At 36.3% G+C, this 24,983-nt stretch overlaps 2 protein-coding genes across 4 annotated transcripts; one reads left to right on the top strand and one right to left on the bottom strand.

Annotated features, from left to right (window-relative positions):
- The first annotated feature begins 37 nt into the window (after positions 1-37).
- LOC107542773 (thiosulfate sulfurtransferase like domain containing 3) lies at positions 38-5,026 on the top strand. 2 transcript variants are annotated; one of them, XM_016220223.2, is made up of 4 exons: positions 38-144; positions 2,515-2,688; positions 2,790-2,949; positions 4,489-5,026. In XM_016220223.2, exons 1-4 carry the CDS (start codon positions 72-74, stop codon positions 4,529-4,531), a joined length of 450 nt encoding a protein of 149 aa, XP_016075709.2. In that variant the 5' UTR covers positions 38-71; the 3' UTR covers positions 4,532-5,026. The 2 variants fall into 2 exon arrangements, with proteins under 2 accessions (XP_016075709.2, XP_016075708.2); XM_016220222.2 differs by lacking the exon at positions 4,489-5,026 and adding an exon at positions 3,250-4,206.
- On the bottom strand, positions 4,657-24,742 carry CCNC (cyclin C). Of its 2 annotated transcripts, none has more exons than XM_016220220.2 (12): positions 24,556-24,651; positions 20,585-20,691; positions 19,651-19,735; positions 19,426-19,495; positions 17,049-17,100; positions 14,323-14,378; positions 13,435-13,470; positions 12,672-12,763; positions 11,975-12,042; positions 8,045-8,124; positions 7,281-7,399; positions 4,657-5,895 (listed from the first exon to the last, which is right to left on the bottom strand). In XM_016220220.2, exons 1-12 carry the CDS (start codon positions 24,585-24,587, stop codon positions 5,841-5,843), a joined length of 852 nt encoding a protein of 283 aa, XP_016075706.1. In that variant the 5' UTR covers positions 24,588-24,651; the 3' UTR covers positions 4,657-5,840. The 2 variants fall into 2 exon arrangements, with proteins under 2 accessions (XP_016075706.1, XP_016075707.1); XM_016220221.2 differs by lacking the exon at positions 4,657-5,895 and adding an exon at positions 5,903-6,530 and having other exon boundaries at positions 24,556-24,742.
- Positions 24,743-24,983: the final 241 nt, after the last annotated feature.

Here is a 24,983-nt window from a genome sequence, read left to right on the forward strand (position 1 = left end):
GGCGGCGGCGGGGGCGGAGGAGCAGGAGGAGCAGGAGGAAGTGGTCAGCAGTCGGCCGGCGCGAGCCGAAGATGCAGCTGCAGAGGTTGCTGCTCCCGAGTGCGCGCCGCGCGGTCTTCGGGCCCGCGGAGGCTGCGCTGTGGGGTGAGCTGCGGGGTCGGTGGGGAGGGAAGAGCGCCTACCCTCGGGCCCCAGGGAAGGGCAGGGAAGGGCAGGGGTGGGAGCTCTCGCTTCTTTAGACTTTCAGTTGTCAGGCGCGTTCTCGGCACCTGTGGGTTACTGGGGGCTGGGGCTGCTCTGGGGGACGCAGGGAGCGGAGTAAACATTGCTCCTGGGAGCTCGCGTGGGAAGGCAAATATAAAGATATTGTGCTCGACTGAGCAAGAAAGGTCAACTCGCGACCCGGGGAAGCGAGCCAGGCGGCCAGCTCCTGCCCGGCAGAGTCGCAGTGAGGAGCCCGGACTTGCGAGGTCCACTTGGGATCCACCTCGTTAGAGCTATTTTAAAAAGTACTGTCTTGAGTTTTACAGATGGGGTAAGAGAAGACAGAGAGCAAAGGTAGTTCGGTCTAGAACTCAGAGCAAGCCTCCCGTCCCTTCTCTTTGGTTTACATGCTCCCCCCCCCCCTTTTTTTTTTTTTTTTTGCTGGTGCGAAAGGAGAGGTTTTATTCAAGTGCCGGTCACCTGAGATGGGGGACTCTGGTCACAAAGCAGATCTCAACATCTCAGTGCAGGCAGGTGTTTTTATAAGGAGGGAGGAGCAAAGCAGAACAAAGAAGTGAGGCGGCCCTGGCGGGTTCGGCTCAGCGGCTAGAGCGGGGGCCTGCGGACCGCAGGGTCCTGGGCTGGATTCTGGCCGGGGAACTGCCTCGGTTGCAGGCTCGGTTCTGGCAGGGTCGGGTGCATGCGGGACGCAGCCAATGGGTGTCTCTCACTCTACTGCTATCACTAACAGCAACTATGCCACTGACCTGCACACTGAATAGTCAAAATGGTAAATTGTATGGTGTGTGTGTGTATATATATATATATATATATATATATATATGTTATTACAACAGTAAATTAAAAAAATTAAAATAGAGGTTTCCCCATCCACTTCAGCCAATGGATGTGTTTCTCTCACATCCATGTTTCTCTCTCTCCCCCCCCCTTCCACTACCTCTGAAAAGCAATGGAAAAAATATCCTCAGGTGAGGATTTAAAAAAAAATCAAGGGAAGGGGGTTGAAAAGTTCTCTACCTGCAGGCCAGCAGTTCATTCTGATAAGGATCTTGAAACTGGTCAAGTGATGGTCTGGTGTGCGTCAATCTGGTTCTACAGTTCAAGGTCATCAGATCCCCTGGGAAGCATTATTTACCTTTCTTATAGTGGTCATTTTGTTGTGAAATATGAACATTAATCTTTTTTTTTTGCTTTTAATTAAAATGTGGTTTTTTTTCACTTTTTAAAGTGTAATTTTGGACCTATAGGTAAGTCACAAAAGTGGAGCTTTATTCTTACCCAACTTCCCCTAAGGTAAACATCTGGTACAATTATTGAAATCAGGAAATTAATATTGATATAATACTGTTAACTAATCCACACACCTCACTTAAATTCTACCAGTTTTCTCACTGATGCCTTTTATAGTCCCAGATCCAATATTGTATTAAGTAGTTATGGCTCCCTTGTCTGCTTCAACCTGTGACAGCTCCAGAGTCCTTGTGTTCCACGACTGTGACATGTAAGAGTGCTGGCTGGCTATTCTATAGATTGCTTTGAGATACTCTTGATTCAGGGAATGCATTTTTAGCAAGAATCCTAAGGAAGTGTTGTGCTCTTCTCATTGCATCGCACTGGGGTATATGTTGCCAACATGTCTTATTATTAGTGACATTTGAATAATTGGTTAGTGGTACCTTTCAGGTATCACTTTGTAATTAGTATCTCCTGGGGAGATACTATCCCATTTTTCATACCTTTATGCTCTAACTCTAGCATCTATCAGTGGTTCTTGCTGCAACAATTATTACTGGGTGTTTATCTAATGAGGGCTTTGTTTCCATCATTCCTTCTATATTTATCAATTGAAACAATCCCTTCTCCCCACTTATTATATCCTTATATCAGTATGGACCTGTGCATTTGTTTTATGAGTTATTTACCCATTACCATGTTACCAATTATTTAACAGAGATAAACTTACATATTATTTGCACAATTCAGTTGCCAAATGCTTTATGTGTATTTACAAGTCCCCCACCCCCACCCCAATGAAGGGGCTTGGAGGGAGCAGAATATGGAGCTGGCATAAGGCCAGCCAATAAGCAGGCAGGGAAAGAAGATAGGGTGGCATCCTCCTGCTCAGCCAGGCTGTGCGCAAAATATATCATGGAATACAGTTTAGTAAAGTCAAAAGATCAAGTATAGTTAGCTGACTGGAACCAGGGGGAAAATTCCTTCAGCTTTCTCTCTGCAGCTATTAATGGTAATACCACTTTGAAGGTGCCTGTATTATTTTATTCTTTCCAGGTTTGAACTCAGTAAAAGGAAACTGTCACAATTTTTGTACTGCTGTTCTTAAAGCTGTTACTTATGAGGAACTGAAAAACCTCTTGAATTCCAAAAAAATTATGTTAATTGATGTTAGAGAGACATGGGAAGTTCGTGAGCATGGAAAAATCCCCAGATCTGTCAATATACCATGTAAGTGACATGTACCTTAAACCGATTCATTACAAAAAATATATATTCAGCCAACTTACTGTAGGTAAAATTTAATTGAGATTCTTAACATTTTCTTTCAGTGGGTGAGGTAGGTGAAGCTCTACAGATGAACCCAGAAGACTTCAAAGAGAAGTACAACGAAGTAAAGCCATCCAAATCTGACAGTCTAGTGTTTTCTTGTTCAGCTGGAGTGAGAAGCAAGAAGGCTCTCAGCAAAGCACTGTCTCTGGGCTTTAACAGGTATACATAGATGCGAAGGATAAAAATGGATTCAAAATGAATACTGTAATGTTTCATATGCGTTACACTTTTATTGGTCTATTGAATTTCGTATACTGTAATGGCAGTGTAGCGAGAGTAAGAGCCTCTATCTTTTTATAGTACTCAAAAGTAACACATCTTTTAAATAGGCTTGAAGTCTAAACAGTATGGTGAATAGTTACTGCATCGCTAAATCTCTCAAGTTCTTTAAGTTTCTTTCAACCTCGTGTTACAAAGCAGGAGAAAATGTTCACGGCATTGTTTGATGTACGTTTTCAGTGCTCAACACTATGCTGGAGGATGGAAGGAATGGGCAAGCTACGAACATCCAGAGAAGAAACCAGGAAACTGAATTTTGGAATACGAGCTGGTTCTTTCCTTGTGTATATGCAGCCTAGCACAGCGGAATGAGCGAAAGAATAAAAATCTAGCTCTGGCACCACTGGCTAATGGGAAGGGGATTTTGTAGAAGTCAATTATTTGTTGAATCTTTTTCTCAACTGCAAATTGTTACCCAGCCAGGTAACTCGGCTGGTTAGTGCGTCATCCGATATGCCAAGGTTGTGGGTTCGATCCCCAGCCATGGCACATACAAGAATCAACCAATGAATGCATAAATAAGTGGAACAACAAATCAATGTTTTGCTCTCTCTCTCCCTACAAAAAAAGAGAGAGGATACCACTTCCCCCTGCCTACATGCAAAGGCTACTGAAGTGATTTGCCATGGAAATATAAGGGATTCCAGGAATTAATTTTTAAATAGTTTAGTCAAGTTCAATAGTATAAAAGACCAAGTTGCTACTTGTATTTCCTAGTCATAACACACGAGTATTTGTGTTAGTATGCCTTCTATTCATCAGAGGCTATGAGTTAGACCAGATTAATAAATAGACTTGACCTTAAAACACCAAGAATCTGGTATCCTTGTAAGTAGGTAAAATAATAAACAATGAAAATACGTTAACAGCAACCAAAGACTTATGGCAGTGTTGTGACCAGCATGGTAGTGATAGGAATCAAAATCTGAACAGTGGTTGCTTCTGTTGAAGGAAGGAAATTACTGGAAAGGCAAGGAGGAAAATTTCTAGGTTGATAGAAATACCTTGTATCTTGATGTGTTGGTACATACATTATCAAAATTCATTGAAGTGGACACTTAAAAATATACATTTTTTTTCTGTAATTTAACAGCCAGTAGTGGGGGGGAAAAATAAAAAATATATATAAAAGCTTAACCACTAGCATGAGTATATTCCTTTGGAATGTCTTACACTGGTTAGTGCATTAGTGTACTGGTAGTAAAACAAATTTGTGCTTTCTTCCATCCGTGACTCTTTGGACCCACCTGGTTAAGCCAATGATTATGATATATAATCACACTGCTCTTCCAACCCAAGCTAAATCTTAATTCCTTCAGACCTGAGAAAAGCTTTTCTTCTTATTTCTTATCCTGCCCATGAGCCTAGAAGACCTGTATTTGTCATTGGTACTGAATAAACACAATCTCTCCTTTCCAGATTCTCTGCTACTCCCCACAAGGAAGCAGAACTCTGCTTTTAAACCTTTGGAAATTACACACTTGACAAACTACAGAAGCCTTTAATATCTGTCTAAAGGAAAAAGGACTCTCAGAAAACATCATAATGCAGATTTAAAAAGATAAATATTCAAGACACTGGCCAATATCGCTGGAGAACGTACTTTTATTCTTGCAATTTTATACTAGGAAATCAACATTTAATTTCATAATTCATTGTTCACATTTGATTTATAAAAAACTTTTAATCCTTAAATTGTACATCAATATCCTATGACTCCAAATTTTATTTATCACTCTCCTTCAAGTCTGAAGAAAATGATTAACTTATTAAGTTCCACAGACAGCACAGTCCCACTGACATAACATTTAGTATTAAGTCCTACGCTCGTGTGAGAATTAAGAAGAGCCAGTATCAAACTGGCCTGCAACCTGATTGTGTTCCTGGCTCAGGATACCTGTAATAAATTTGTAAATCCACACTAAGACACAAAAATAAACTAGAGTGTGTATGTCATATAAAAAACTTTTCACAGTAGAGTAAAAATTAACATTAAAATGTTACCAAATTTCAACCATATTATGTTTTATGCAATTAGCTTTCTAAATGCCTGATTTAACTGTGAATCAAATGCAAGTAATTTCATGTAGGTTTTTTAAAAAGTTTGCCCAGCATTTCAAAATGGTTACAGAATTAATATAACTTTAAAAATGTCAAAGTATGCTATACATATTGCACTTTTCTGCTAGGCTGGGCTAGTATCTTCAATGGCAAGACACTAAAACTACTGAATAAAATACACTTTAAAATCAATAGGTACTTGGTTAATTTCCCTGAAATTATCAACATCATTACCAAAATCTTCCAGGATTTTGTAAGATTTGATTCCTTAAATACAGTTTTAAATTTTAACTTAAGGAGGGGGAAAACACTCATATATTTCACTTTTTATGTCCTTTTTTGGTCCTTCAATGACCAAAGAGAATTTTAAACAAATTAAGCTTCATGTTTCCTGGCTTAACAGAAAACTACAATTACTATTATCCAAATTAAGAAAAATTAAACTAAACAAAAGCTATTAATTTTGAAATGTCTGTCTGTAGGTTCCCTTAGAACCTTTCCAAACTTTTATAATCAAGAGCCTTTAATCAATTATGTTACTAGAATCAAATTAGGTAAGGAAAAACTTATTTTGCAAAAATAAAATTACTTCCCAATATGCTTGACAGAAACAAGCTATTCATGTTCATTTGTGTTCCATTGAAGACATTACTGAAATCTGTCCAATGGTTTATTTCCAACTGGTCCACTACGGAATTCTTCGGAATGTTTTAAGATTGGCTGTAGCTAGAATTCTGACTTCCATTTGGACCCTGCTCTCCTTCACTGTTCAAGTGGGGAAAGAAGAGATTTTGTACCAATTAAAAGATTCATTTTCAACACCTTGATAAGCCTACTAATTTTTAAAGTTAGTTATTCTGTGATACAAACTTACAAAACAAAGACATTCCCAACTGTAAGACACAGATGTGGAAAAATTAAAATCCAGAAGACTAACATTTGGATTTATATTTTTATTCTTACGTAACTTAGTGTTTTCACACATAACAAGCATTCTGGAAGTTAGTGTCCATATACACTCAAAACATTTAAATTAGGGTAGGGGATTTTACTGTCATTACAGGTATCACTCAACATATAGATTAGAGCCTCTGAACAAATTTCCTATGAAATTAAATCTTATGTATAAAACCTTATTCCTACTAACCAACTATGAAAATCAAGTAGTATCTTCCAAAAAAAAATACTGCCCAAAGGCATACTAAAATCATATGTAAACACAGCAAACCTTTATAAATCAGAAATATGGTAATTTCCTGGAAAATACTGAATATTCAAAATAAAAACAACTAAAACTGAAAATACCAGTATCTGTGGCAATAGGATTATTGCCTTATCTCGTCCATCATCATCTTGCAGCTTCAGGCCCTGCCACTACTGGAGAATCACTCAGGGAATTTCTGCAAAAAATGCATTCAAAGGTAGCTGTTTGAATGACTGCCTTAAAACAGCTCCTTGTATAAGTATTTTTTCCCAACAGTGACAGTAATTTATCACATCTACAAATCTATCTCAGTGTTTTATAACTTAAGTAAAAGTTAATTAAAATGGGCAATATTTCTTTACTTCCCTTCTGACCTTTTTTCCTTACCCCAAACGATATGATGTACAGTGAAAGCTAAGAACCACTAAACTAAATGAACAGACCCTTTTAAAAATAACATCAAAAACCCCCTTAGCACAAGTGATTCATATTTAGCAAAATTATGTTACTGGGTGCCATTTGGGTGACTCAGAAGCCAAAATTCTTTATCTTTACAATATCAGATCAATAATCTAATTTATAAAACAGGCTAATAGCCAGTAGTGGGGGGGGGGGGGTAGAAGATGGCACAGAATCAAACTGACGTGGGAATACTACAGAATTCTTTATCTCTGAATTTCCGATAAACTGGCCTAATTCTGTCCTGTTTAAATTTATGTATAGTATATAGCCATATGTTGAGGGATACCTGTAATAGACCTGCCATTGCATTAGGAAAATTTACTAAACAGATGATCCAATTAAAATTTTTAAATGAGACATTCTCAATCTATCAAGTCAGAAATAAGAAATTTTAAGGGAAAAAACAATGTAATCTATGAAAAATGCAATAATGAGTATGAAATATGTAATTAAATGGAATCTATAATTAAAGTTTACAAAGTACCTGTTTGGAGGAGGTTTGGGTTTTGGCATCTTACTAAGAATAGTTGCCATCTCTTTTCTCTCATCAAAATTCTTCCACTGTTCATATAGTTTTAAAATAACCCTGATTATTTCCAAAATCTAGAAGAAAATATTTGAAATGCTCTCAGTGGTAATATCAGGCAGCAATGAGTACATAAAGAATACGCACCACTTACTAGGCACCCCTTAGGAAACAGTCAAGAGTCTCTGTCCTTAAGAATTCAGGCTAGACAGTCCTGACAGATGTGAAAGTAGTTATCTCTGCCACACTGCTACTCAGGCTGCTCCTTCCAGCCCCCCATCTGCTAACATGTATGCCCTGTCCATCTCTCTGCAGCTGGTTTCCTTCTATCTGCTGATGTCTAAACCAAAACAAAACAGTGAGGTACTGGGAACAGAGGTCTCAGTCATGAAGTTTACCACTATACAGTGTGCCAATTGCTCCAATTTATTGGGTGGTAGTGCACAAAAGACATTTTGATTCTGTTAACTACTGTAAATGAGGTAAGGTGCTAAAAAACTGGCAGCTACAAATCTGTCATATCCAGTTTCCAAATTAGACCTTTCTTCCTCATCTGAGTAGACCTAACACATTGGATTAATTTTAATGCTATCAACATCTCAGCAGAAAAGATAGAAGTTTTCCTGGTAGACATTGTAAGATTTTAGGCTCATGATAAGTAAATATGACATTAACTTTTAAATGTTCAAGTCTATATTCCACTAAGGGAATTTAAAGAATACCTTCTCCATATCCACAGAAAGCTCAGCAAACCACTGTCTGGCATCTTTCTGCTGTACAACACAGGCTACATGTAGGCAAGCTGGAAAGAAAATAAGAGACAAAGGCCCATGTTTAACTACAAATATGTAATGTGTGGACTCAGAACTAAAGATAAAATTTTCACTTAAATTTTTCATGTATATTTCCCAATACTCTTTTTAAAAATTGCATAGGGTCATATAATAGTTACCACTGACCATTCCATCAATTTAATCTGATGCAGACAGAAAACATTACTAGACTACATTAAGGTTCTTGACATCCTCACCTGAGGATGCTAGGCATGGTGCAGCTGCCTTGAGAGTCAGGGCATGTTGGAGAGGGGAAAAATTCAATGAGGAAATTAGAGCAGGGAAATAATCCCTGAACAGTGATGCAAAGTAGTGTGTAATATAACCAGATGTCAGTGTGATGAAAAAAACAAAAACAGAAATAAAATTCCCTGGCCAGGTGGCTCGGGTGGTTGGAGTGTCGTCCTGCACACCAAAAGGTGGGGGGTTTGGTTCCTGGTGAGGGTGCATACCTAGGTTGTGGGTTCAATCCGTGGTCTGATGGATATTTCTCTTTCACATCGATGTTTCCTTCCTCCCCCACCCTCAAAAATCAATAAACATGTCCTCAGGTGAGGATAAAAATAAACAAACACATAAATAAATAAATAAATAACCCCAGCCAAGCAATACACTGATAAATTTCAACTGTATTGACTATGTTTTGATATTTCAACTAAAAATAGTGCTTGTTGACTGTTTTTAATCCTCACGCTAAGATATGCTTATTGGTTTTAGAGAGAGGAAGAAAGAGAGGGAAGGAGGGAGGGGGAGAGAGATATCGATGTGTGAGAGAGACATCGGTAGGTTGCCTCCCATACCAGCCCCAACTGGGGATTGGACCTGCAACCTAGGTATGTGCCCTGACCAGAAATCAAACCTCGTATAGGAGGATGCTCCAACTAACTGAGCCACCCATCCAGGGCTGCTTTTTAAAGTTATTAGTATATCACATTAGGTGAAAACTGGGCGCATTAGTACAGAATTGAGTGTTGTAATAAAATAGAGCTTAGAAAAATACATAAAGCACTGTATATAATTATGTTCATTATATACAACTAACAACGATAGTAAAAATGCTCAGACAAGCTACATCATAATTTTGCCCAATATATTCCTACTAAGCAGCTGGCTACTCTGATCCCATCCCAGCTTGTTAAGAGTTATATTCCCTGATGTGGTTACACATATGACTTTGCTAAGGATGACATTCTAGGCAAACAGTGACTCAAATGTAAACTGATACAGTGGTTCCCTCAAGTCAAATGGAGCTATAAAGTAGGACTTATATCTAGAAGGGATTGAGAGGCTAAAAGACTGAAATTATAATAACACATAATTAAAACACAGTGGAAAACACTAGGATAAGGGTATAGGTAGAGTACATTAAACCCAGCATGAGATGATGTAGGGAGTTTTAGTGGGGGGACAGTGTTGCTAAAAAGGTGAAATCTGAGCCAAGTCTTAAAAAAAGGAGAGAGTGGGAGCAGAGGATGACATGCATATAAATGGTAAAAAGAAGCTGTAGATTTTATCCAAAAATTGGGAGAAGCACTTAAAAGTTTTGAGGCACAAATCCTGCATCAGAGTTTCTCTACCTTGGCATTGTTGACATTGTGGGTTGGACAATTCTTTGACACTGCTTGTGCATTATAAGGTACTTAGCAGCATCCTGGCTTCTATCCACTAGATACCAGTGGCACCCCACTGCAGCAGTGAAAACCAAAACCATGCGAAACATCCCAAGGAACAAAATTATCCCTGGTTGAAAACCATTAGCCTAGCTCTAGTGTGGAGGATAGATTCGCGCACTGGGAACAGGGATGCTGGAGGCCAACTGGTCAGGAAGTAGACTACTGTGAGAACCTGAACAGAAATGAGATGATGGCTATGAGTTTAATAAAGAAAGGTATTGGTTACCAATACAGTAAATCCTTGATTTAATGAACTTCAGATTTAATGGACAAAATTTCTGGTCCATATGTCATATATGAAAATTAACACCCCATTAATTTGAAAATGCTTTTAACCAAGATTTGCTTATAATTAAATCAACAGGTTATTTTTTGTTATTAATTCACTGTTATTTTTAACAAATTTTAGCAAATGGGCTATATGTTGGGAAAAGCGCTGTAGTAATTTTGCCGACATAAATATTACATATCTACAACTATAGTCTACATATTTAAATCCAAGAGTCACCCCTAGTAAACAATGTTTGGTGAATGATTAGCATGTGATCAAACCGCATTGCACACGGTCACTGGTTCTGTTGTCACGTGGTGACTTTCTGCAACAGTTTTAATGCGACATTCAGATGTGCACTAAGCCAAATCCCAGCTATGGGCATTTGTTTACTTGTGACTGGTGAATACATGCATTTACTAAACCTATTTAGTATAAATTTAAAATTACAATAATACATATAGAAAACTTTTCTGTGAAATTAAACTTTTCATACATAATTTTAATTACACAAACGTCTACATAAGTAAAAACAGGTAAACTAATTTGTCAATCTTTAAACAAACGTATTTGGAAAACCTACTTTATTATATAATGGACTTTCAGCTCTAACAGACACTCCCCTCAACAGAATTAGTCTGTTATATCGAGGTTTTACCGTATTCAACAATAGGTATTGGTTACCAATTAGATGGAGGTACTGAGGGAGATGAAAGAGTCTAACTGCTGCTTTTCCCACTAAAGTAACTAACTAGTGCTATCCACCAAGCTAGCAAAGGCATTCAAAGGAGCATATCTGGGGGCAAAGTAGGGAGTTCAGTCTTGTTCATGAGCTTGAGGTGCCAGTGAGATGCAAAGTGAAGCTATCTATAAGGCAGAAGGATATCAAGAACCGGTCAGGAGTAAGATCTTGGTTAAATAAAGAAATTTAAATGTTTCAGAACCTAAGAAATAGAAGCCACAGACCTCAGTGAGACTACCAGGAAGAACAAAGACAGGAAAAATGGCAAAGATGTAGCCTGCTATTCCCTCCTTCCTATCCATGCAGATCCTTCCATTCCTTCCCACTGAACCAGGATGACACTTTAGAATCCTTCCAAATACAGTGCTTTCAGGGAGCCTCCAGTACTACAAAAATATAAGTATAACCTATGTGCCACCCCTGATGTAAGAAAGATAAGAAATATTAACATTTAAGGAATAATTGAAAAAAGAGAAAACAGTGTCTCACTGGTAAAGAATGGGGGGTGGGGTGGGGAATCAAGAGGATAGAATCATGGATATCAATAGTAAAAAGAATGGGAACAAAAAGAAGTAAGTACCTAATATCTCGCAAACACTATCTGGTGCTCTAAAGGTATCTCATTTAATTCTTGCAACAACTCTGGAATTGTATCTCCCACATTTTACAATTTAGGAAACAAACTCAGAAAAGTTAGATAATTTCCCCACAATTATAAGGGAAGCAAAGTTTAAACCTAGGATCATCTGACTCCAAAGACTGTGTTCTAACCCATTACAGTACTGACTTTCACAGATAATAGAATACTAGCTAACTTCTCCCTCCAAAACGGCATTAAGGACCAGAGAGGCTCTTTTTCGCAACCTCTCAGGACTTTATTCTGAACGTTCTCCCCTAACCAAACACTGGAATGATTAAAACAAACAAACAAACAAAACAAAACAAGGGAGATAGGGGTACAATAATCCCGATTTGTGATAGTTGCAGTTCGTACTATTGAAAGCTCACATGCAAGGATTAGTCTATTACTTCATGAAACATAAAAACATAAAGTACAATAGGGTAAAATTTCTTTTAGGATGGCCTAAACAGATGCACAAGTTAGCTAACAAAGGTAAAGCACACTTACATACCTAAAGCTATCATGAAAGGAGGATACAGTAGGCAAAGATCCGTCCTGTAGGTATCATTCACTATCCTCCTACAGGAATGCAAGTCACATCATTACTGGGAGCAGAACTACGTCCTACGATGGCACATTTCCCTCCAGAGAGGGCTGTATTTCCCATCTTGTACACATTATTTCTCGATTATATTACTGAAGCACAGATATAAAGGTGAAAACATCAAGGGGGAAAGATGGATACATGAATGATTCAATACATAATCATATTTTAATGAATAAAATTATAGCTAAATATATTTTAAACTTTAAAACGTCACAATACATTTTAAACAGATTTTTTCTAATTTTTCAAAAATTAGAAAATCAGATAGGAAACCAGAATTCATACAATGAATTAATATGATTTGATGGTGATTTGAATACCATCAAAACATATTCTGATCATTTTAAAGATAAATTGGCTTTTTATGTAAAGTCTGTTTTTCATAATAATCAAATTTTAATGGAAATATTCATCAAATAGATCATTTAGATCTTTATCATTTGTACCAATATAATTACTGAAATTCAGTAAGTAGATATTTTCTTCAACATAAAATATCTTGGGGCACTACTTTACTTTAAAAATACTAAACTTAATATTTAGTTGTCAATCTTCCTAGCTAATAACATGTTACACTATGAATAACTTCTGTTCTAATTACCATGCAAGGGGAAGCAACATGTCTTCTTGGCCCATGTCCTGCACATACTGGAGCAAAGGTCTATAAGGATGATACACTATCAAGCAACAATCCTAGAAACAGTTTAAAAAATGTGTATGTATAAAAACAGATTTATTACAACACAAAAACCTTATTATTACCCAATTGATTTGTAATTATGTATTTCAAATGTATTTCTCTAACTCATGCTTGCTTCCCTCTTATTTTCTTAAGAAAGCAGTATGGCAGCCCTAAACTCTACTATAATAGTGAAGGCAGTGCTCTCTCTGGAATATACCTTGGTAAATCGGTTGGCAGTCAGTCAGCATCCATTCCCTTAGAGACTCAAAGTGTCACATCTGCAACACACTGAAACCTCTTATTAGCCTATAAATCCGTAATTCCCAACTGGAGGAGCAGAATTCTGCCAAAGACATAATCTATCTTTAAATAACACCACACACATACACAAATTGTGCAAATAACTGACAGTGGTTTAATGTCCTTACTGGTTTGCTTGTGATCCTTTTATTATAGTTACTATAGAACAGAAAAATATTCCCATCCTAAGTAGGATATACAAATTATTTTACAGGCTTCCAAGAGGATACAGGTGATGATGCTACTAGATACTGCAATTTCACCATCATGTATCACGTAGATGGTTTTAAAATGCACCTCCCTACAAATCATTTCTTTAAATAATTTCTAACTTCACTAAATAAGTTTTACTCTGTTAATCATAGGGAAAAAATATACTTACCATTAGTTCTAAAAGATAGAATTCACATTCTAATATCTGTTTAAAGAAGATTATAAATGTCAACATGAAACCAAAATTAGATGAATTTAGTCTAACAACAATTTATAGGCATAGTAATTTATCACAAATTTTTACTAAAGTTCTTTTGAATCAAGAAAACAGTAACTTATATTGGAATTAACATATGCAATAAAAAGGTCGATTTTTACTACATAATGCATGCAATTATGATTATAAAGCATTTTAATCTCCCAAAAAAGCTAGTCTCATATAAGCATCCTTATTACTTATTTTTATTTAAAATATCCTGTATAAACTTAAGATTTTCCAATATGCAAAAATGTAATTATCTTAAATGTTATTTTTATTATATTATATTCTTATTATATTATAAATCAGTAAAAGGAAAGAATACTGAAATGAAAACAAAAAATACAAGTTAAATAGAATGAAGAAATCCCTTGCAAGATAGACAAGAACATGCCTATTAAAATGTCAATAGAGATTTATCTTCTAACACACTGTAAAATTTCAAATATGATTTTCACACTATTCCATTATAGTAGCTCCAAGTGCACACTAGTATCACCTGAGAGTTTTTAAGAAATACCAGACCCCAGGCCTCAAGCCTGAAAATTCTCATTTAGTTGGTCTGGAATGGCCCTGACATCAGTATTAGGTTCCCAAAGTGATTTAATGGGCACCCAAGATTTATAACCACTGCTATGAAGTAATTTTTAAAATAATAGAAGCAATTTAGCTTTAATTTAGAATTAAAGGCTATATTGTAGTATTTGAAACTGCCCTATTCAGTTTATTTTAATATAAAAATGGAGCTAGTTTATATGCAACTTTGACAAATAGTTCTGCTTTATACAATATACTTACATGGTTCATCCTATAAGGAAATTCCTTTGGAAAGGCATATGAAAATCTAGTTTTTACTGGAAAAAACAAAAAAACAGCTTAAACTGGGAAAGTGAATTAACCCCAAATTTCTTTAATACTGTGTAGAATATTAGAGGTAGGGCTAAATCGTTTTTAGTAGGGAGCTTGGAGATGCTTAGGGACCCATATTTTTTTTTGTTTTTAGGTGAGGAGAATGAGTGGCAGGAAGCCCTAGGTCCTCATCTATACTACAATTACAGAGGCTCAATAATATGTTTAATATATTAAGGGTTCTGCAGCTTAAAAAAATAAAGGGATTAGAGAAAAGAAAAAAAATCAATGGCTCTTATCATCTCTAATATCTTTCCAGCTCTAGAATGGTATCTTCTTAAGTGCCATTTTTATACACTTCCCACACACTGGACAAAACACAGAAAGATCTGGTCATAGTTAAAGATAAAAGAAAATAACAATGCTATAACCAAACCAATATTCTTAAGCAAAAACTTTCACTTGGTAATTTAGCTTAGAAGGAACCTGTTCATAAGTATATTTGTAAATATATATAAATTGGAAGGATAACGCAACCCAAATATGTTAACAGTGTTTATATGAGATTTAAGGATTTTTACTAATCTGTACTTTCTAAACCTTTTATAAAAATAGGTATTTGTGCCCAGGTGGGGTGCTCAGTGGTTGAGCATCGACCCATGAACCAAGAGGTCACCAGTTCGATTCCCAGTCAGGGCACAAGCCCGGGTTTTGGGCTTGATCCCCCAGTAAGGGGCAAGCAGGAGGCAGCTGATCGATGTTTCTCGCTCATCAATGTTTCTCTCTCTCTATCCCTCTCCCTTCCCTTCTCTCTAAAATCAATAAAAATATTTAAAATAAATAAATAAATAGGTATTTCTTTAACAAAAGATAAATTTTAATAAAAGCAGGAATAAATGTGCAAAGGTCTCTAGGACTTTTTTCATACCACACATAAACACATACACACATAGCTGCTATTCTTCTTAGTCACTAAGTAAAATGAGAAAACTATTATCAATCCTCCTTTTCCTCAAAATGAAATGAGTACATACATTTAAGTACTATTTGACATAATTGTATTCAAGTCATGATACATCATTTCATTCAATCAAGTGACTATTGACAGGTTCTAGAGAATCTGTTCTGTGATCCCTTCCATTTGTACAGGTAGGCTTCTGGTATTGGTTTTGAGTACTTCCTTACTTACTGGTATTATAAGATGCTCCATCTTGTATTTTTCCTGCCCCAGTCATAGAATCAGCCATCTCTCCAAGGAGCTCTATCTAGTTCCTTTTATTGGAGAATGGTATTAAATACAAAGATCGGGGCACTAGGTGAGCCCACTGCTTCTAGGATGTCAGTGCTTATAGACCCTCTTAACTGACAAAGTGTGCCTACACACTCACTCAAACACAAACACTCATTCACCACAGAAAAATCCATGTATCTATACATACTTATGTGTATCTATGTTAAGGCAAATATGAGTTCATACCCTAACTGATTATCACATTGATCATTCTGGTCTTCTCTCCTCACTTATCTGTAAACTCCTATTCCAGCAGAGAGAAGCCTGGCTCTTTACATCTGCCATCTATTTACCACATCCATTTAGTGGAATTGTTCAATTTCACCATACATTTGTAGCAGTATCAGAACTGTTAACTTGTACCACTGTATAAGTTACAGTGCTTATGTACACTTCTTTTTGCTTTTAGTCTCACAGACTATACTCATTTCCAAAGTTACTTAGGTCAGCACCTTACCCCTCACCTTACCCCATTCACTGAGGTTGTTTCATACAACCCAGGTATGTGCTCTGACATCGTGTTCTCTCTCGAAGGTCACAAACTCAAACGTCTGGTTTTATTCTTTGGAACACATCTTTTATACAGCACAAAACACTATGTAGCTCTCTTTCTTAAAATTTATGAAGTCCCAAATTTCTATTACTGGCTTCACATTTCTAAGAGGATATTCTACTGATACATTTACAACTAGAATGTCTAAGATTAAATTCTTTTCAGAACCCACTTCTTCTCCTCTCCTGGTACCACCTTCATCTCCTCCATGCCCAGGCATGAAACCTCAAAAATTGTTTTTGACTTTCCTCAGTCCTTTCTTTTCAAAGTCCTGCTGACTCTATCATTCAAATCTAGCTTGCTGCTTCTCCTGGCTGGCTGCCAAAAAATCACTTTACGCCTTTACTAGTGCTCACCTAGAATACTTCTTAAACTTATTAGCTTTTATTTCTCACAGCACCCTGTAGTGACAGCATTCACTAGTTTGCAGGGTTTTTGTTGTTGTTTGCTATTTTTTAAATGATTTTATTGTCTTTAGAGAGAGGGGAAGGGAAAGGGAGATAGAGATGGAGAGACAGAGAGAGAAACATCGATTGGTTGCCTTCCATACACGCTCCCCTACTGGGGATCAAACCCACAACCCAGGTACGTGCTCTGATAGGGAATTGAACCTGCAACCTTTCAGAGCATGGGACAATGCTCAACCAACTGAGCCACTCCAGCCGGGCTTAAATTTATTTTTAGTCAAATACACTAGCATAAAGTTGACCTCAGGAGATTTAATAAACCCGACTAATCCATTAGAGGTCTTATAAGCTGAAAAACATCTATGTCCTATGGAGCTTTCCTTAGAATTACATCTTTAAAGCAGGATATACTTTTTGCACTTACATACAGAAGTAGCAGCAGAAATCAGTCTTGTATTTGAGACAACTCCAAATTCCTACAGAAAGAAAAGTGGATAAGATGAGGTACATAGAAACCCAGTGAACCTAAGGGTATCTGATATCTATTCAAAACAGGGTATTTCCTGTGTTCCCCCCATGTTTATTTAGTCTGTTCATCTTCTACCTACTTGAGGTTTGATGTACTTAAATCTCTAAATGTATTACCTTTCCTTAAAATTGCTACAATTTAAGACAAGTGTTTAAATAATTTTAATTTAATAATTTTAATCTGAAAGGTACCAGATTAGAAACCAAGCTTTACAAGGACACGATAGTTTTCTGCACTCAAATTAGTTTCCAAGGAGATATTTTAGATTCTACACTTAATTGGAAGAATATTAAGTATGCTTCCTATTCAATTGGTCCTGGACTAACAGGTATTTTATGCCATTTAATAATAAAACAGTTGAATCTGTGAAGAAGATAAACTTTAATGTCACAAAAAGAACTCAAAAGACCACACAAACAATAATTCTTTATGGAACAGAAACAGAAGAACAATATAGTATAAGATTTCCAATGTCAGTTCCCATTTTCTCTTTCAACTTAATATGCCACCATTGTAAAAATAACTAAAATTTATAAGGTGTTCCACCTTATATATACTGCCTCATTTAATTTGATTAACCTAATAAGATTACTAAAGCTTTAACTTCACTTTAAAACATAAAAATTAAGAATTGGTTCCTTATCCTACAAAGAAACTGAACTAAATCCAGTCTATTCAAATACCTTCAACCTACATCCTTAACCTTGGGGAAGGGGGGGCGGTGCAAGGGCATGCATGTGTGTGTATATATCTATATTCACATTTAAATCTCAAACTATAATAACTAAGACTAAAAAGTAAACACCTGAGACATCTTAAGTACCATCTCCATACAATTCCCACACAACTGGACAAAACACAAAAAGATTTGGTCACAGTTAGAGATTAAAAAATAATAATAATGCTAAAACCAAATATGAAGATATATTTTTTCTAGGAATAATTTTTATTCAAAATTCTTAAATAAATTATAAAACAGGGTTCTACTTAGAAAATCATATAACAAAAAATATAAAGAAACAAGACAAATTAAAATCCCCAAGTTAACCTATAAGAGAAGTTTATAAAAATTTTGTCTAAGCTCCCACACTGGTTGTGCTTCGAATACATAAAATTACATGGTAATACTTGGATAAACCACCCCATACTACAGACCTTTTATAAACATTTTGTTTTCCATTAAAGAACTTAACAACAACAAAGCTGGTTCTGCCTCCTTAAACTACTTACAATTAGAAAACCTTAAACCTCTAGAAAACTTGTCTTAATATAATTTCTAAGAATCAACTCATTATTTTAGGTAAAGGTAGGAAAGATGTTATCAATACTCTTAGATAATGGCTAAAACAAAATTAAAATGAGTATCAAAAGGAATGTAAACTTACTTGGTTAAAATTATATTCAATATCTAAGAATATAACTACAATTCTAAAGACATAAACTAAAAATAGAAACATAACACAAAAGTTTCATAATGCTAAAGATTGCATGGATTATTATGTAAACTAGTCAATATCTGCTATCAATGCTACTATTGTCTGGATTTTACCTGAGCTCTCTCAAAATATTGAAAAGATAAATAAGGTGGGCAGAGATTTGGTTTCAGCTGCAAATTCCCATCTCTCTTCTCTCTCCCTCACCTAATTTCTCTACCCCCACTGCAGAAATTATTCATTAGAATTTACATAGCTAGAGCCACCCCCAATCCTTGCCTTCCCTCTAGCTTGGTAGGAAGCCAATCAACGGGAGGCAGGGAGGGAATACAGTAGGAAGCAAATGGAGAAGGAGGCATTCTGTCCAGTTATAGTAAGAAGCTGTGGCACTCAGGGAATACTACTTAGTGCCAAACAATAAATGTCTTAGAGACTGCACAGCAAAGCAGTTAAGTGCATGGATTAAAAGTGAGACTCCCAGGGTTCAAATACCGGCTTTGCTGCTTACCAGCTCCGTGATCTTAGGCAAATTTCTTAACCTCTCTGTGGCTCACTTTCCTCATTTATGTATCTATATATCTCTTTGCTATGAAAATTACGTCCGTTATAGTTGTAAAAGGATTTAAAACAGCACTTGGTACACAGTAAGTACTATATAAGGGTTTGTTAAATGAATATATAAAATAAAGAAGAATATATTTCTTTGATTTTGTACAAATGTCAATATTTTGTATAAATCGCCATATGTTATTATTTTTACATAGTTAATATGAAAACTAGGGCAGATTAGCCAATACACATTGACTATACTTGATGAAAATCAGAAAATTATTTCATACCTCTACTTTGGATGCCAAAAACACACATGTAGGAGCCATTAATACAGGATCTATACTTTTCAGAGAATACCTAAAAAATAGTACAACGAAGTTAAATGTTGAAAAAACACTTGAAAAAAATCAAGATAATTCTACGGCAAACACATGATTTATCTATACTAAGGTTCATCAAAATTACATAAGACTTTCAAATAAGCGTTAACATTCCCAAAATAAAAGTCCTACCTGGCATAGAATCTCTTGAAATAGACTGTAGCAGTGGCAATAACTTGTTGTCTTAATTTAAGATGTTCACCTAATGCTTGGATAACTAAAAAGAAAAAGTTTTAAATGTATTTTCTGGTATCCATGTGGTAAAATCATAACTATATTCATTTTTAACACAGAGAAAAACCTACACATGCTATAAAGCTCTACTTGGATCACAGTGCTAATACTAGAATTTACAAATTTGTTAAAAAATACATAAGTATGTATAAACAACTCAAAGAATCAAAACTGCCCCACAACAAACACTATTCTTGTATTAAAGAGGTTGAATGATAGGTATTTCTTCTTTACCCTCTAAGAATTTCAATGCCTTTCATATTATCTTTAGAATATAAAAAGAAAATATTAAACACCGATCAAACTCACTGTAACTACTGATTTATAAAGTTTATTTAAAAATCCATAATGAATCCTCAAAACAACAGAGAGGTAGGTGTGCAGAAGAGTAAACTGAAAGTTTGAAAGATCATGTGAAAAAGCCATCATAGAGCAGAACAAGAATCTTCTGCCTCTAAATCCCCTTCCCTCCAAAGCAAACTTGTAAGATAGGAACGCCCAATATAGGATGTCAATCCAAAGAATCATTTATCTTCAAAGTAATCTGCTTTAGCCAATCTTAAATTGAGTTTAATAACGCAAGATAAAGACTTAGAAAGATTAATGAATACTTTGAAACTCTCTTAAATGTCTCCGATATTAAGATTCAAAAACGACTTTATTTAGATCACTTAAAAAGAAAGATAAATGAGTATGAGTTGTAAAAAGGTTACATGTATAAATAAAAATGTAAAGTAGGGACTAAAACAGGTCATCACAAATTACTACATAAAAAATATTTTAATTCCAAGGTAATTAACTGTACCATTTCAACCAACTAAAAAAAGTTTACCATTTGTAAAAAATATTTGTAATTTCCAATATTCTTCTTCTGAGAGAAACTTTAAGTCCTTTTGGCGTTCCTTCAACAGATCTTGTTTATCCAAAATCCATTGCAAACTAGAAGAAGCACAGAAGTTAAACATGCTATAGAAAATCAACAAAGTCATAGAAAACATTCTAAGATTCAACAAGTTATTAACATTCTGAGAAAAACAAAGTACACATAACCCTGAAAAACAGTATCTTCCACATTTCTTAAAACTCCCAACACGGAGAATTATTTCACTAATAAATGTAAATATGACCTGAAAAAAATTCTTCTTTTCTCTCCTTCTCAGTCTCTGTCACTAGCTTTACTGTATTTTATTGATGCTAAGATTCTGACATTAAGACTCAACTTACAATCAGCGATACCTTAGACTTTTAATTGGCCCCACATTTATTTTTCCCTAGTGATACATAAAATAATGGTGAAATTATTTGGCACCAATTGACGGTGCCTTGGATTTGATGAAGTGTATCTTTTCTCAGTTGTTCACGACTACCTACAGTATTTCATTTCCCTACCTCACAATTCCAAATATGTTAAAAGCTGCTTTGGAATTTATTCACTGATAGCCTCCTTCCTCTTGCCTAGTCTACTATTTTAAATCAGAAATATGAAATTGACATGACCCCCCCCCCAAAAAAAAAACTATTCTGCAACCAGCTTTTGTCACTCGGTATGTATTGGAAGTCTTTTTATGTCAGTGAATTTATTATTCAGCATTCCTTTAAATCGCTGCACAGCATTATAGATTGAACCATTATTTATTTAGTTAATTCCTACTGATATGCACATAAGTTATTTTTTTCCCCACCCATTACAAGTAATACTTTAATGAATATCTCTGTAATTCATCCTTATATATTTAGTTAACATAACACACTTGAGATAATTTCCTAGAAGCAGAATTGCTGGGTCAGTTTTGCTTGAAACTGATATAAATTGTCAGTTTACGTTCCATAAGTCACACCAATTTCCATTCCTATTAGCAGTACATGAATATGTCTTAAAGTATTTAACCCTATGGGTTACTGCCAATCTTTTAAATACTTTACAACTTAAAGACAAATTCGTATCTTATTACTTGGGTGTTTTTTAAGTGTACATCTGAGGTTAAACATTTTCCATGTCTTTATTAGTCAGAGTTCCTCTTTTGTAAATTATAATTCTAATATGACCATTTTTCTAATGATAGTCATCTTTTTAAAGAGATTCTTCTGACCTAAAGTTTGATTATGGGTAATAAATCACTTGTCTGTCAAATATGCTGCAAACATTTCCCACATTTAGCACGATCTCTCAATATTTATTTGTAATAAAGAAATCAGAATCATATATGAAATTTAGCCATATTTTACTTTGACTTTATGCCAAAGTAAGGCCTTCCCTGACACAAAATGATAATATATATATTTACAGTTCTCATATTTTCTAATACCCTTAAGGTTTTTTCTTTCAATTTGTGATTCATCCAGAATTTATTTTGGTATAGGGTATAGAGATCAAGTTAAATGTTTGTCAAATGGTTATCCAAATGTCACCAAAGTATTTCCTAATCTATAATTTTATCATTGTGTTTGGATCTTCATAACTTCCTATTTTTAATTTTTTCCCCCTATGCCATACTATTTTAAAACATAAAATTAAATAATTAAAATCTGGTATGGAAAATACACCTCCTTGCTACTATTCTTCAGAAAATTTCTGGCTATTCTATTACAATTATTATCCTTTTAAAGAAAATATGTCTCTATTGATTTGAGAGAGAAGGGAGAGGGAGAGAGAGAGAAACATCTATGATGAGCATCACTAACTAGCTGCCTCCTGCACACCCCCTACTGAGGATCTAGCCCGGATCTAGCCTGCAACCCAGGTATGTGACCTGACAGGGAATCCTGAACCTCAATCTCCTGGGTCACAGGTCCATGTTCAACCGCTAAGCAACACCAACCAGGCTGGTTTTATACTTTTAATTTCGTTAAATGTTCATTAATTCAGTCTATCAGCCAGTATTTAGTTTCCTTCTAGTGTGACTGCATCATGGTCAAAGAATGTGTTACTCTAATACAACTTTCTGGAAAATACTGTCTCTCTGCTCCAGAATTATCATTAATTTCATCTCTACAGTCACTCTGTTTTTTAAAAAATAAGTTTCACAAATATTTAAAAGTTTTTCCTCACAATACATAGTGTGCAGTATAAACTAAGAAGACTTATAAATACTGCATTTCATCAAATTTAAGATGACATTGATTTTAAGATTCACCATTATTTTATTTGCTACTAAGAAGAAAAAAAAGCCATGCTGAAATGTTGAAATGTGCATCTTAAAGCCATGAAATACAGTATATTTCATGTCAATTTTCTTTTCACCAAAATCACCTAAAAACAATGGCTTTCATAATTATTTTGTGTGTTTTTTCAGAATTGTCTTGTCTTTCATACTTGTTACCTTTTGCAGATCAGGAACTCCATGATTCTCAAGGAATCAGAGTAAGACAAAGAGTCCCCCTTCCACCAGGACTATTTGAATTGGGAGGCATGGACAGTTTCAAAAAAGAACATTTAATGTTATAATAGTTCTATATTTTAAAAGTGAAAAAAAAAAATTGTTTTTATAAAACATATCCTGGCCCTGTTTTGACAAGCATTCTCATTATGACATAATGCTCATCAAAAGGGGAGCATGATCTTTTTTTTTAAAGTTGAAAAACGTCTATAAATTCTGACAAACAGCTAGCTAGCTACCTGTCAATTCTCTGACCGTCATTTAGTTTCTCAGAATACCTCTTCTCCACTACCTAAATTTTCTGTATTTTAATTTTGCCCAAGCAAATATTTCAGTGAGTGAAACAGAGTAAAATAAAAATATCAGGAGTAAAGCTTCTATAGCATTTCATCTCCACACAATCACTCTACAGTAAGAGGAAAACACACTTTTCTGAAAATAAGTTTCCATGCCCATTTCTTTTTTCCTGCAAAGGGCTAAAAAAAAAAAAGAATGAACACTGGAACCCATCTTTTTAACGGAATCAAAATTTAAATTACAATTACTAATGCTCTTTTGGCATTCAAAATTATTTACACTAAGATATAATCTTTATCAGGTTGTGTTCATCTTTCAATTGTACAGTTTAGTCAAAGTTCAATTAGTCCCATCACTCACCTTCCTGACTGCTTAAACAAATATATTTAGGGAAAAATGTTTTTTAAAATTACTCTAGTTCTTCCACGGCCACTGACAGAAACAAAAATTTATTCATGAAAAGGGTTAAAGAAACCGGCAACGTCACTGATAAATACACACTTAAAATACAAGGCACAGATTAACGAAATGGATAAATTTTGAGAGCACCTGCCCTACACCTTCTCAACATTAAAAAACCCCACAAAACTCTACGTAGACATAAAGGAGTGGCAGGAGGCGGTTAGTGAGAAGGAACAAGACTGAGTCCCTCCTCTTCTCGGAATAATATTAAATCCACTGAACACAGGCGGCCAATGACAAAAGACTACGATACCGACCCACTGACGAGAGCCCAAGCAAAAAGTAAACCACAACAGTCCAGAAGAGCCAGCGTCACAGTTCTGAGCTGTGCCACACCTCCCATGCCGATGCCATCCCCTCTCACCCCACCCCCTTCCGTGCCTAGCTTATCCAAGAATCCTAAATTAAACTCTCGAACCTTCCTACCTTGGAGACTGAACCCCCTTTCCCCACCCTTCCCGCTCACAGACCTTTCTCCCCGAAACCCAAAGGGCGAAGAGAGGGGAGTCGCCAGAGAAAGACGCGTCCCGCTTCCGGCCGCGACCGCCTCCCGGGAGACTCCGCGGCGCTCCGGACAGGGGCTGGGATCCAAACCAAGGGGAGTCGCAGGCCCCGTCATCACCGCCCCCGAGAGTCAGCCCCGGCGAGAAGACGGAAGGTCACTTACTAATGGGAGCTCTGCCAAAAGTTTCCTGCCATGGAACACAGCTTGCCCTGATAAAAAAGCACCAGCCGGCGGAGCGGCTCGCGGAGCGACCATAGACCCAGCCCGCCCGGTAAACGCGCTCCTCGATCTGATCTGCTCGGCTCCGCTCCGCGGCAACGACGGTAAAAGGAAGAGGATGGCACCCTGTTCTTTTTGACGCCGGCCGGCAACACTCTACCGTGTAAAGCGGTTCCTATGGATAAAAGTTCCGGCCCGCCCCGCCCCGCCTTAGGGGAGGAAGCCGGCTGGGAGGAGACAGCCTGTGGAAGCACTGAGATAGTGGATGGGAACTAGGGCTCGCGAAGGCTCGCGGCTGTTGGGAGGCTCTCGCGAGAGCTTCGCGGCCGTTCAGGCTTAGAGCTCCTGCGGCTCGGTCTTCTGGGGGCAGT

Source organism: Miniopterus natalensis, chromosome 5 (assembly GCF_054644295.1).
Source record: "Miniopterus natalensis isolate mMinNat1 chromosome 5, mMinNat1.hap1, whole genome shotgun sequence".
In the NCBI taxonomy this organism is placed as follows: domain Eukaryota; kingdom Metazoa; phylum Chordata; class Mammalia; order Chiroptera; family Miniopteridae; genus Miniopterus; species Miniopterus natalensis.

What these genes read in the sequence shown, in the direction of transcription:
- LOC107542773 (XM_016220222.2), top strand. Translation starts at nt 72, where the DNA reads ATGCAGCTGCAGAGGTTGCTGCTCCCGAGTGCGCGCCGCGCGGTCTTC. An exon ending in CAGATCTGTCAATATACCAT is followed by an intron (nt 2,689 to 2,789) that starts GTAAGTGACATG and finishes ATTTTCTTTCAG; the next exon opens with TGGGTGAGGTAGGTGAAGCT. An exon ending in CTGTCTCTGGGCTTTAACAG is followed by an intron (nt 2,950 to 3,249) that starts GTATACATAGAT and finishes GTACGTTTTCAG; the next exon opens with TGCTCAACACTATGCTGGAG.
- CCNC (XM_016220220.2), bottom strand. Translation starts at nt 24,587, where the DNA reads ATGGCAGGAAACTTTTGGCAGAGCTCCCATTA. An exon ending in TTCAAGAGATTCTATGCCAG is followed by an intron (nt 19,496 to 19,650) that starts GTAGGACTTTTA and finishes ACTATTTTTTAG; the next exon opens with GTATTCTCTGAAAAGTATAG. An exon ending in TTTTGGCATCCAAAGTAGAG is followed by an intron (nt 17,101 to 19,425) that starts GTATGAAATAAT and finishes TTCTTTCTGTAG; the next exon opens with GAATTTGGAGTTGTCTCAAA.